This window comes from Neolamprologus brichardi, chromosome 13, assembly GCF_056152115.1.
Source record: "Neolamprologus brichardi isolate AB-2024 chromosome 13, ASM5615211v1, whole genome shotgun sequence".
Lineage (NCBI taxonomy): Eukaryota > Metazoa > Chordata > Actinopteri > Cichliformes > Cichlidae > Neolamprologus > Neolamprologus brichardi.
Genome location: NC_142116.1, coordinates 15,327,226 through 15,341,522, shown reverse-complemented (window position 1 = coordinate 15,341,522; position 14,297 = coordinate 15,327,226). Strand labels below are relative to the sequence as shown.

Below are 14,297 nucleotides of genomic sequence, written 5' to 3'. Positions count from 1 at the left end.
CCGTGACTTCAGTGGAAATTTCAAATTCAGGATCTGACACAGACTGATTCATGTCCTACACAGTTCTTACAAGTTCATAGAAATTTCTGTTCAATTAGAACCAAGTATTTGAGTTGATGATTGTAATTTTTATACAATGTTGTAATTTGTGTTTTTTTAATTGTTTTGTTTCTGTTACAATAGTATACTTTAATGTATAATATTGTAAAGGAAACAAAACAGGAAACAAAGCATCAATGAAAAAAATTGCTCTCTTTTTTATTCGGGCTACTTAAATTTATTTTGGGCTACCAAAAACTGAAGAGTCCCTGCCCGAAGGGCTACCAGGGATTTTGAAATTTTGCGAGCCCTGTACAACTATAAGAAAACTATTAGCTCATTTTGAATTTGATGGAAGTAACATTTGAGGAATGGGTCTTTTGTGTATGTAGAAAATGTTTCAGATTTTTGACTTCAGCTCATGGAAAATGGGAGCAAAAACAAAAGTGTTGCATTTATATTTTTGTTCAATGTATGAAATTGCCAGGTAGCACACCTGGAAAGGTATCACCATAAAGATACATACGGGTTTAAGAGCAACGCATGCTCCCATCCACATGACTTCTTTTAACCCTAACCCTTGCATATTTCAGCAAGACAATGCAAAACCACACACCGCGTCCACATACTTAACCTTTCACCAACTGAAAACAGCACGAGATGAAAAATATGACAAATATGACCCCAAAATGTAGAGCAGTTCAAATCCTACGTGAGCCAAGAATAGGACAGCATTCCTCCCCCAAAATCCATAACTGGTCTCCTCAGTTCCCAGAAGAGAGGACATAACACAATGGTAAACATGGCCCTTTTACAACGTTTTTGAGACATTATGCTGCCAGTAAATTCAAAATGAGCTAATAATTTTCTTAAAATTGTACACTTTCTCAGTTTAAACATTTGATATGTTTTCTATATCCTATTGTAATTAAAATATGGGTTTTTACACAGTGTCTTTTGGAATAAGGGTTATACATTCCTACTCCCTTCTTTATATCTTGACCTTCTCTACCTGTAGTTCTCCACAGTCACTCTGGCCTCCTCCAGAGTCTCAGAGGACAGCAGGACGTTCCTGGGGTCCGTGACCATGAAGAAGTGCTTGGCGCGGCCCGTGAACGTGCCTTGGTCCCATCTTGGCTCCTTGATGTTTATGTTGCGGGACACCTCTTCTGACATCCTGGCTTCTTCACTCAGAAATGTTGATTAGTGCTCAGGCACAAACGTACAACACTGCAGAAAACATCAAGTCAGAAGAAAAAAAAGAACCGTATGAGTTGGATTAACTAATGCATTTCTCACAGAAAAGACTTGCCAAAACATTTCATAGACAAGAAAAAAAAACCCCAAAAAATAACAAACATACCCTGAAGGTAATTTAAAAATTTTATGCATGCTCAAATATCACAAACAGAGATCAAAGTTTGAAACAACATAAGTATGGCGACCTGATTCCTAGCCCTACAAGTGTAATTATTGTAATGAAAAACGCTGGCGGCAGAGATAAGCGCTCATCCGCGTTTCACTAAAAGCTGTGCTGCATTCCAGAGATACATTGTGCTAATGAAACCCTCCACCTTTACTGTACAGGACACCACCCTGTACAATCTTTGTGGAAACAACCCTTCGAGGCATTCGAGTTTTACTGCATTCTTCATCACTCAGTGCTTTCTGAAGCCTAAATAACACTTTCTGTTTGCTGTATTAAATTAAAACCACAATAAACTGTTGTTTTGTCCATTTGTGGGTTCCTTATAAGCAGCTTTTCGCTTTCAGTGCAGTCCAAATTAAAATGTGAGCTGTGTCTGTGAGTAAAGGATAAAGTAAAATTAAGATGATGTTTTTATCCATTAAATGCCCACACCACACCAAAAAGCCCACAGTCACTTAAAAATCGAAGTTGGACTGTACAATTTCAAATAAAACAATACCTCACTTATAACTATTGACCTCCTTTGGATCCAACTCTTTATCTCTGTGCTGTTCACATTATGGCTTTTCAGCACAGTGTTAACTGGATAGCTTCATCCAGCACTTGGGCCATAATTGAGTAAGAAACTGGGGGGCACAGCAGTGTGGAGACCTTGGTTTGTTCTTACTGGCAAGGTCACAACTACCAATTTGATTTAAAAACAAAAAAACACCTTAAAGAGCGAGATAACACCTGATAGCGTGGATAAATAGATAACAGAAGAGTTGGCTATTGGTTTGCTCCTTCAAACTATGTGTAAAGTACATGAGCCTCCAATCGCCTCACTAGCGAGACAACCACATGAATGATGTTTGTAATACCGAAATAGCTGATTAAAGAAAACCGCGACAGAAACAGTGGCAGATGGGTTTGGGGTTGTCACGACAGGTGCCCCAGTTCCTATCACCAAGCTGGCTGCTAAACGGCTAGCGAACACGCTAGCAAGGTAGCCGACAGCAGCACTGCAAATCACGAACTGGAGAACAGAAATACCCACTGTTGTTAATAAAACTGAGTTAAATGTAAAAAAACAAAACAAAACAAAACAAAACACCCCCCCAAAAAAACATTAAATGTTCGGACAGATGGGAGAACAAACAGATTTCTAATGTCATCAAAATACCTGCTAACTAACGTCCCCTAACCAGCTAGTTTACAAGCTAGCAAGCACATTAGCGCCTCAGTTAGCCCTCAGTTAGCGTTGTAAGGACAAATATGGAAATAGAGTGAGCGCTAACTTAATCAGGATCTGATCATTATTAATCAGTGAAGTGAATTCAGCAATCACGGAAACATACCTGCTCTTAACTCCCTGGTTTTTGAAAATGTATGACCTCTCAATATCACAGCACCGCCGGGAAGACATATGCTGCCTTCGCGTACTTATTGAAATATAGTAACATAGCATTTTGAAAAAAAGGATGGGTCGGTAAATAATATGCGGAGAAAGTAACTATCAATAATGTTCTGTCTATGTTCTGTGTTACTCATATGAGGTTTCGTTACAGATGTAATGCCTACAATGATAAAATAATGGGAATTAAAATGCGTGCCAGACAGTATGTGGACGGTCAAAGACTTCTTCGATTTGTTTGCTCAGTTGCAGTATGATGAATGTCTATTCTATTCCATTGTTTTTTATTAAATACAACAATAGAAAATGTAAACGTGTGAGGTTTAACTTGATCAAAAATATAGAATAAATCGTTTAAATGTAGTCAAACTGTTCGCATGAAGCTGAGGGTAAAAACAAAAACGAGCTTCTAAGCTGCCCGTTAAGGCAGCGCCATGCGACGAAACAGGAGGGGCGGTGTTTGTGGTGAAAAACTTCTGGGCGTGGGAGGAAGATCACGCAGGATTGGCTAAAAGCTGACGGGACAGGGGAGGAGTCCACTTCCCAGAAGTCCTTAGTTTATTAAGTGTGCCTATTAGTGATGGGATTTCCGACTCTTTTTAGAGAACCGGCTCTTTCAGCTCGACTCACTAAAAAGACCCGGCTCTTTTGGCTCTGAACCGTCTCTTCAGGTTGTTTTGTTGCTTTAATTTATTTATTATTAACAATAATATAAAATTATGCACAAAAGGAATTACTAATGTAAAAAAAAGTGGTTTGTGGTTTTATTTATATATGTTTATATACAGTGTTGGGGAGTAACGGAATACATGTACCGCCGTTACGTATTTAAAATACAAAATATGAGTAACTGTATTCCGTTACAGTTACCGTTTAAAAAGGTGGTATTTAGAATACAGTTACTTTGTTGAAATAAATGGATTACACGGCGGTACTTCCCTGTTTCATATTGTGGCGGGTCAGGACTGTTTGGGTTTTGTTTGACAGCTACGTTCTGTTGTTCCAGGCGGCAGCGTTACGGTTGCCATGGTTACAGGGTGACGCTCTCTCTCTGCGTGTTTCCTGGGTGAGAGAGGCCTTTTTGTTGTTGTTGTGCTAAGCTAATAGGCAGAATGCTACAGGTATAGCTCTAAAGAATGTAGCATCATGGGCAGTGTAGTCCGTGCTGCAGGGAGAATGGACTGCCATACCCGTTGTGTGTCTGTGAGGAGGGAGGGAGAAAAAGGAAAAGTATGAGCTGTCATCGAGCAGAAACGGGAGCTGGAAGCATGTGTAACGGTGGACCACTCTCTCTCGTCCGGAAACAGAATCACGGATCTTGAATGTGTGAGTATCATGGTTCACATCGATCACGGTGTAGACCGTTGACTCCCACCGATCAGCAACCTTCTTCTTTCCCCTCTCTTTCCTGTTAGCAACCAGGACTCTGTCACCAACCTCAATCCTGGAACCCTTCACTCTCCTGTTATAGAGTTGCGAGTGACGACGCTTCTCCTGCGCAGCTTGGGCGCGTGCAATGACCATTGCTTCCTTCACATCTTCCCTGAGGGAAACCACATACCTGTCATAACAGGTAACAGCAGGGTCGCTCAGGACAGAGCGGAACAAAATGTCAACAGGCAACCGGGGCGTGCGACCAAACATCAGGTAAAAGGGTGCAAATCCAGTTGTCTCATGTGCGGTGCAGTTGTACATGAACGTCAGAGTCTGTAGCCGACGTGGCCAGTCCACTTTCGAGTCTGGTGGTAGGGCACGAATCATTCCACCCAGAGTCCGGTTGAAGCGCTCCACACTGCCGTTTCCCATCGGGTGGTAAGGTGTTGTGTGTGTCTTCTTCACACCAGAGACTCTGAGGAGCTCACCTATCAATTGGCTCTCAAAATTAGCACCCTGGTCGCTGTGTATCCTTTCCGGAAACCCGAATACACAGAAGTACCTGTCCCAGAGAAGCCTTGCAACCTGTTTAGCCGACTGGTCCTTGCATGGGAAGGCCTGTGCCCAGCCAGTGAAGTGGTCTGTGATGACCAAGACGTCGACGGACTTGTTGTGTGAGGCCTCAGCCGACCAAAAGTCGATGCAGACCAACTCCAACGGTCTGGACGAGGACACGCTGACCAAAGGAGCACGCCCCTCTGGTTCGATAGTCTTACTGACTACACAGCGCTGGCATCCCCGTACATGGTCTCTCACGTCACGCCCAAGGTTCAACCAGAAAAATCTCTTTCTAGCCAGGTCTAAACTCCTGAACTGGCCCTGGTGACCGGCATCATCATGGATCCCTCGGAGGACCTCAGCCTTCAACGAGTCAGGAACCACGAACTGCAGTCGTCTGTTACCTGATATCTGGTCTCTGGAGACTCTGTACAGCACACCGTTGTTGAGGACCAGCTTCTCCCAGTGGCTCAGGTATCTTTTAACAAGGACCGGGTCCCCTACCCGCTCTCTCCTTGAGGGTCTCCTGTGTCTCTCAACGTAGAGGACGACGCGGGAAAGCACTGCATCCTGCAGCTGTGCGTCCCTAAGTTCTCTCTCTGAATAGGCAGGTAAGGCCTCCAGACCGAGGGACACCATCTGTGGCAGGTGATGTAAAGCCTCTATCGCTCTCCCTCTTGGGCCGACATCCCACTCGACATGTGACTGCAAAACAGCTGTGACAGCATCTTCAGCCAGAACCAGGGGATTCAGACTCTGCGTGCCTTGGGTGTCGGTGGACGACCGAAACGCCCTCTGGATTGATGCATGCGAAACATCTTTCGCCTCATCAAGGAATTCTGCATATCTCTCAGCCAGCAGTCTGCCACTTACATTATCCTTCACAAAAGGCAATCGGCTCAGGGCATCTGCCACAATGTTCTGACGGCCTGGGACATATTTAATGTCAAAGTCATAGCTTGCAAGTTTAGCCACCCAACGTTGTTCACAACAGTCCAGCTTTGGCTTGGTTAAAATGTGGGTCAAGGGGTTGTTATCAGTCCAGACGGTGAACTTGTGACCTTTGAGCCAATGACTGAACTTGTCGCAGACCGACCACTTTAACGCCAGAAACTCCAACCTGTGTGCTGGATAGTTTCTTTGAGACTGAGACAGGGATTTGCTGGCAAAAGCAATCGGTCTGGGCTTAGTTCCACCGTCCTGGATTTGAGCCAACACTGCTCCAATGCCATCCAGTGATGCGTCTGTCGACAGCAAGAAGGGGCGAGAGAAGTCTGGGTGAGCCAAAACGACTGTATTTAACATCAAGCTCTTGAGCTTCTCAAAAGCCTCCTCTTCTCTGGATGTCCAATCCGAAGCACTCAACTTCCTGCATGGCCGCCTCACCTTAGTTGTTCCCTTGCCCTTCTTCACAGCACCTCTCAGGAGCTCAAACAGAGGTCTGGCAACAGCAGAGTACATGGGAACAAAGTGTTGGTAGTAATTGATCATCCCCAAAAATGATCTGACCTTTCGTTGGGAAGGAGTCACTCCATCAGTGTCCATGAGGTCCACGCTCCTCATGCTCGCGATAACTTCGACTTTGGATGGGTCTGTTGATACCCCATTTTGATCGATGATGTGACCGAGGAACTTCAATTTCCTCAGGAAGAAGCACTTTCTGGGAGCCAGCTTCAAGTTATGCCCGCGCAGCCTCTCAAACACCATTTCCAGGCGCTGTAAGGCAGTGTCCTCGTCTGGAGCAAACACTAGGAGATCGTCCAGGTAACACAACAGGCTCAAATAATTCTGGTCACCAAAGATGCTGGTCATCATGCGCATGAAGCTCGCAGGGCTGTTGCACAGACCCTGCGGCAGCCGATTATACTCATATAGACCCATGGGCGTGGTGAAGGCAGAATATTTCCTGTCATCTTCATGTAGCGTCATGTTGTAGAAGCCAGACGTCAAGTCCATGGTACTGAACAGGCTGTTTCCCCCCAAAGCAGCCAGACAATCTGCTTGATGTGGAAGAGGATGGGCATCCTTCAGGGTTCTCTTGTTGAGCCAGCGGAAATCATTGCAAATGCGTAGATCGCCATTCTTCTTCCACACAAGCACCAATGGTGATGCATACTCACTGGTCGATTTCCTGATGATGTCCCTCTCCTCCATCTCAGTCAAGACTTGTCTCAGCTTCTGGTACTGACTCGGGGGCACACGCCTGTAGGGAAGTCTGAAAGGTCTGTTATCTGAGAGGCGGATGCGATGCACAAAGTTTTTGGCTTCCCCACAGTCGAGATGATGGCGGGAAAAGACATCCTCGTACTGCAAAACCAGGTCAGCCATCCTCTCTTTACACTGTCCCGATGTCTCACAGGACTCTATGTCAACATCACCAAGCCCAACAAGTTTGAGTTTCTCCTTCATGGAGGTGGGCGTGACTTGTGGTGACATGGCCGACTGATGGCTGCTAGCCAGAGTTGTCTCATGGAGCGCTGAAGCATCAAAGTCCTCAAGCGCCACACAGGAGTACACGTCTGCTAGTTTGGCGTTACGTCGCAGATGTACAGGCTGCTCAGACATATTGATCAGTTTCAATGGGACCCATCTGTCACCCCACAAGGGAGTAACCAATCTAGCAACCAAGATCCCTCTGGGCGCTGAGCGGGATGATGAGGGCTCTGTCATCACTGTGCTGCCAGGGGAGACATTGATGTTCTTTGGTAGTTTTCCCCATACCAGATATTCGCGACCCGGTTCAAGGGACACAGCTGAGTTACACCTAACCGTGCCTACTCTGTCCGGGACGTCCGAATCTTTCCATGGGGTCAAACCAGAAAGCATAGACAGAAAATTTTCAGTCTCAAGGTTGGTCTTAGAGCAATTACTGGAGACCGTGTTCCAGTAGGGCTCACAACGTTTAGACTGGTGTAATATGTGCTTTATGACGTTCGTCCCCAGTATCAGGTCATCAAGCTGCCCTTGAACCACCAGGATGGGAACTATCATTCTGCAGCCATACACCTCCATCTCCACATTGAGGGCATACTTAGGCTTCACACGTAGTCCTCCACACCCAACAAGAGTCACATCCACTTTGATAACATCTTGATCAGATATCAGTCCAGACTCACGCAGCGTCACCTCGGCTGCTTCATTCATGCTGCAGGCCATGGATCCACTGTCCAGCATACCACCCATTTTCAAAAGCCCACCGAAAGTGACCGGAGTGTAGAAAAGACTGTCACTATTGCCGACTTTGTGAACGTTTTGAAAAATAACTTCAGAATCTTTGCATTTTTGTCTTGCCTCTTCATACACTGACTCCGCATCACAGGTATCAACAGTTTGGGAGTTTCCTGTAAGACCTGCACTGCCTCCCACCGAATACAGGTCGGCTAGTTTCCCTCCGGCTGGACCTGGGTAGACATACTAGCCGGGCAGGACAACCGAACATGGCCAGGAGCAAAGCATGAAAAGTACAGTTTATCAGATAGGCAGTGTGATGCTGTGGTATGTCTTGGATCACTGCAGACTTTGCAGGCATCCTCCCTCCTCCGTCTATTTCGTGAGAACTGATTAAACACCCCTCTCCTTGGTGTCTGAGTGTTGTGGTGCTGCATTCTCTCCATCATGGCCTGAAACATATCCACCATCTGACCCATGAGCCTTTCCTCTGACTGTTGAAGATTTTGACTCACCGCAGTCGAAGGGGAGAAACACGGACTTCCGATGAGGGGCTCTCGTGTTGCAGCAGTGGAGGGGAACGAGTCCACCAACCCCTGAAAACCTGAGGATGGGGGTGAGAAGCTTCGGGAGCATCCCTCCGGCACAGCAGCTGCAGGTGAGGCGTTCGGGTGCACGGCAGTGATCGTAGAATTACAGCCCTTCAACTGTGCAGCGCCGCTGGCTCTACCATTAGCTCTCACCTCCCTTTGATAATCATCAATCCTTTGTTGTACGTCTCGAGCAGTCCACTCATGGACAGGCTTGCACTTGAAGACATAAGACAGCTCAGGGTCAGGGCAATGTTTCACGAACATACATGCTACTTCATGGGTTAAAGGGGTCGCTGTCTGCCCCTGTCTGCGTAGCCCCTCTATGGCTAGTTCAGCAGCCTTGTTCAGTCTTATCCAATAATCTACTGGGTTTTCACCTCTGGTAGGGAGTGTTGCATAGAAGTCAGCAAGAGGGAGGCACGACGAAGAATCACTAAAATAATGGCGAAGGACACCAAAGATCAGATCAGGTTTCTGTTTGACATCAAGACCTGGGTCACTACAAAGAGCCACTCTGACCACACCTCTGGCCTTCCCCATTAAGTGGCTAATAATTTCATCAGCCTGGCCATGAATGGGGACCTCTTGCTTCCATAGATAGGTTGTTGCCATGTCAATCCAGTCCTGAACCGAACATCTGTCTGTGCCATCACCCCTAAAAATTTGAAGCTCCCTATTGGGCTTAACATGAACAGTTACATGCGGTACATCTCGAGCGGTACTGTTACATTGCTCAGTTTGAGTCTTAGAGTCACCAGTCAGATTCACAACACCAGCTGACAACAGTTTAGTAACAATGGATTCACCTATCTGGGCTCCTATTTGCTCAACCATGTCAGTAAAACTGTGTACAGCATCACTGTCTCTAATTGGAGTGGAAACCTGGGGCATATCAGCCATACCCCTACCGATGGGAATAAAACTCGGGCTTTGGCCTAGCCCAGTGTCACTGCCCACAGGACCAAACTGTGTGACATTACTGGCGTCGACTGCATGAACTAGTCCGGCACCTCTACCCTTAGGTAGTACTGGAGTGACAAATTTATCCATCGTCACGTCACACACTTAAGATAATAACTGCATGTGCACTCCGTTAGGGAGAGAAAAAAAAAAAAACAGAGATAAAAATAAGAAAAATAACAGTATAATAGCAGCAAAACGAGGGAAAGAAAAGTTTTTTTATAATAACAATGTCCAAATAATTTGAGCGTATAACCACACGTTGTATATCAAAACACAGACACTTTCACCCTTGTCTTATTTCAATCACACCCCTCACCTTTTTGTTTGTTTTTGGGTTTTTTTTTTTTTTAATCTAAACTCACTTGGTTACAACAACCCACATTCAACTTGTGAACAGCAGGGGAGCAGAACAGCAGCCACGGCAATGAGCATCAAGCTGATCTGAAGATCCGAATGGTCACGGCACCAGTGTAACGCTTCCAGCTCTTCAAAAATCACAGACGCTCAGAAAGGTTGGCTTTTCACAATTTATTCCTGCAGAAGACACAAAACACACTCAACAGGTGTCTTCTGATCGTACTAGCAATTGTAGCTCCCTCACAGTGCAAGCGCGCGCTGTCTCGACAGACTTACAATTAACTTTTTAATAAAGAAAAGATGGAAAATAATAATTTCTCCCATTTTTCAGTCTGCCACACTGAACTTGTATACAAAAACGAAATCTTATGACTAATAAAATACATTTCACAATCGTATAAAACAAAATAACAGGATAACAGAAGTATCACCGGCTAAACATTTTCCTCTAGTGGACAAATTAACAGTAGCGCATTACATTTCCACTTGCTTATGCTTTACAGACAAAATGACTGTTAACAAACTCACGTACCTGCAGAAGACACAAAACACACTCAACAGGTGTCTTCTGATCGTACTAGCAATTGTAGCTCCTACAATGTAAAACAACATCACAAAAAGCACAGAAAAACAGTAAATCAAACACGTTTCCTGCTATGCGCAGCAACCACTAGGGGGCTGACAAAAGCTTACTGCCAAAGAGCATAAATACGGCAGAAACACTGTTTAACAGCAACCAGCCTTTGTTTCGGTTACACAGAAACTTTCTAATATCAATATGAACCTATATACATCGACATGTACAACTTATGTAACAACATTCACACCAGAAACCATAAAGATGCCAGAGCCTTTCATTACAGAACTTACCCTCACAGTGCAAGCGCGCGCTGTGAGGAGCGGAAGCCGTAGCAGCTTCTACACGTTAGAGTGAGATCCGGTTTCTGGGTTTTCAAAATAAAATATAATAAAAAAATGATAAAATTCACACTTAAAATAATAATTAAGAACAGGTAAGTGCATGTTTTTCTGATGTATTTTTAACTCCGTTACACATGTAAATATAATAATAACCACTGCAGCCAAGAAGAGTGCCTGACGAGCCCAGTTGTAAGTAAGCTATTAAGACTCGACTGTACACCGTGTTCGTGTTTTCCTCTGAAACAATAAGTTCTGTTAGAGCAGCCTTTCAACGCCTCTCTCTGTCTCTCGCTTGCAAAGTTGACCCAGACAACAAAGTAAAGCTAGTTTTCAGCTAACTCGCCGTATTAGCCAGAGGTCCCTTTACTACGGTTCAGAGCCGCGGACCTTCAGTAACAGTAATAAATCACAGCAATAGTACATTCACGTAGTTGTAAACAGCATGATAATATATTAAGTAATCCAAAGTATTCAGAATACGTTACTCTCATTGAGTAACGTAACAGAATACGTTACAGAATACATTTTGGGGCATGTATTCTGTATTCTGTAATGGAATACATTTTAAAAGTAACCTTCCCAACACTGTTTATATATAAATATATGCGGTGGCACCTAAAGACGCACTCCAAAAAGCACGTACAAATTCCAAAACACATTTCTAGCGTTAACTGAACTTCCAAAACAGAGCTACCTAGATCACTTAAATTACACAATTGAAAGCATATGTGTATTGTTTGTGTATTTATACACAAGCACACATATATATTCAAATAATTAAAAAAAAAAAGAAGTTCATTTACCTGTTACTACCACACACCAAATCCGGTCGTTGTTACTTGCTGGCTTGTGTAGCCACTGGGTAACAAAAGCTCAACACTGCGCCTAGCATTCTGGAGCACTTCTGTTGTGTTTTGTACGTGTTTTGGACTTTTTACGTGTTTTGGAGTTTGTACGTGTTTTGAAGTTTGTACGTGCTTTGTCTCTAGGGGCCACCATAAATATACTTTTATTTATTCACTCCACATAAAATGTAATAAATAAATCATATAATACAAAAACCAACTATTCACATTTCAACTTTTAACTATTTATTCAGCTTTTTCCTTTTAAACAAATTTAAAGTGAAACAACACAAAACACTGCAAACCACAACACAATTAAATATAAATTAAAATATGAAAACAAAAAGAAGACGCATATTCTCTGTCAGGCCTGTCTGGGCTGCATGAATAAACTTTCTGAATCCTTTATCATCTGCAACTGAAAATAGTTGTGGATGATTACTATACCTTTCTAATGTGACGTCGTTGTCCCTGGCTCTCTTTCTCTGTCTTTCCCTCCGGCTCTGTTCCTGTGCTACTGCGAGTGTAACTACCGCCCCTCCCCCCTCTTCCCAGCGCAAAGCACAAGGCTTGCATGCAGAGTGAAGCGGAAAAAAGTGTGAGAGAGAGGGTGAGAGAAAGAAAAAAAAAACACCCCACGGCTCACGATAAGGAGCCGGCTTGCATCGTTCACGTCAAACATCCGGCTCTAAAAGCTGTTTCGTTTGCGACTGACACATCACTAGTGCCTATGCCAAGAGGCACACTTATTACTATTCGTCAGATTTATTATTATTCCTATTATTATTATTCTCAATCTTCCGCCTGAAATTTCGGCGCGTAACTTGCCACACAGTTTTGAGACAACTTCACATATGTTATATCATTTTGTGCGGCTGGATCGGGAATGGTGTGCTATGACTTTTGGTGTTGTGACTTTTATAGTTTTTTAAATATTACTATTTTAGTGCAACTTTTGGCCCATTTTTTTTGGCCCATTGAAATGAATGGGAAAGATTCATTTGTGGTGTGTTGGCTCCATCTTTTGGTCCCATTGAAATGAAAGTTAAACTTAATTTGTGGTGTGTTGGCTCTCTCTAGTGGTATGCCGGGAGTGGTACGGCCTGTCTACCCTTATTTGGATTACCGTATTGATGGTAATATCAACAGTGCACACAGTGTCGCTGCTTTCAGGAACCATTGGAATTTTTAAGGTTGCGCGAACCATTCATTAGTTACAGTAATCGAAAGGGTGTATGCTTGGTGGAAAACGGCATATCATAGCACGTCTCTGCTGTGTCAAACAATGGCAGCTACCACTTAGTTTTAATATTGCTCTTATTACTGTTTCTAGGTCACAAATTAAACTTTTAAGATATTTTCAGGTGAGAATGTAGGTGTGTAAACTTCAAATATATTTGCTCGTTTTATCAAGACATCCCATATTAGCAACAGTGCTCTGACGTAGGTGCCGCCTGACTAGCTAGCTAGCTCGGCTTGGCTGACAAGCAACCTGGGCTGGATGACAGTGAGGGCGGCTCACTCTCGTTTCACCCCCCGGTCTTTCGCAAAGACTCGGGGTCACAGCTGGACTTGTTTTTTGTTTATATGGGCCGATGATTTATGTATTCATTTTAGTAACGGTATAAACAGTGGAAGGTGGTGGATTGTAATAACTCAGTTGTTTGGTGTTGGCGGAGCTCAAACAGAGGGCAGCCAGTGGATGAGGGAAACCGAAGGCAGAAGAAGCAGACCCGAGGCGGCTGCGGCCAGAGCATCAGGTGAACTGAATTTCAGGTAAGAAGTTATGAACTGCAGTCTATCTGGGTCAGATATAAACCAAGTTTAGGTGTAGTTTATTTTTGTTGTGCTGACTTTTTACAATCAGTTACAATAACTGGTACTGCGTGCTAGCTAGCATGACGGAGTTTCTATACAGCTGGGTGGGTGCTTTGATGTTACTGATACCATAGTGAACTTTATTTTATTCATAAGGTTAGTTAGTAGAATTGCCAACCGTCCATTAAAAACGTAATCGTTCGGCATTCAGAGAAAATATTAGCGTTTGGTATTGAGCTGAAGAAGAACACAGTTTGTCCTGTACTTCAGCTAGAATGTTTGTTTATCGCCCACTTTGCACCAGAACGGGGAAACTGGCGGATGTTTGCTGGAGCCCCAGCTGTAAAAGCTGCTGGTCATTATATCGGTTTGGATATCTGGTGAGAGGGAAACATGAAGATGAAACCAGGAGATGTCCTTACTGAATCATCAGAGCTGAACAGGTGATGGAAAAACAGGTTTACCTTTTAGGTGACATGATTGAGTTGAAGGGAAGTTATGAACTGTTTCTGAGAGACAAGTGACACCAGAATCTTTTTCTGTGTAGCTGGCAACTGGTAACTGTGCAGGGGCGGATCTAGGAAAGTTTTTGCCAGGTGGGCCATTAACAGGGAGAGGGGGGCACAAAGAAATACTTTTCTTTCTTATTTTCATTTAAAATATCTAGCTTTTACTAAATAGTTATCTGAATCTTACAACCAAAGTTTGTATAATAATGCAAAACATTGTCTGTAGACCATTGTCAATCAATCAGAACGCTGTGTAAAAAACAAAAAACAAAATAGTGAATGCAAAATTGTGATTTACCTGCAGCCTCGTCCTCTCGTCTCTCTGTATGC

The 14,297-nt window shown here is 43.8% G+C and overlaps 1 protein-coding gene across 2 annotated transcripts in view; it reads right to left on the bottom strand.

Annotated features, from left to right (window-relative positions):
* The window catches only part of sfxn3 (sideroflexin 3), a 23,177-nt gene extending 8,880 nt beyond the window's left edge, over nt 1-14,297 (bottom strand). The window contains exons 1-2 of one of the 2 annotated variants that reach the window (XM_087850226.1): nt 14,266-14,297; nt 1,052-1,269 (exon numbers count right to left, since the gene is read on the bottom strand). In XM_087850226.1, the coding sequence (XP_087706352.1) occupies nt 1,052-1,215 (164 nt within the window). In that variant the 5' untranslated portion in view covers nt 1,216-1,269; nt 14,266-14,297. Of the gene's footprint in view, nt 1-1,051; nt 1,270-2,805; nt 2,954-14,265 lie in introns of those variants that run through there. The other variant, XM_006783853.3, reaches the window with a different exon arrangement.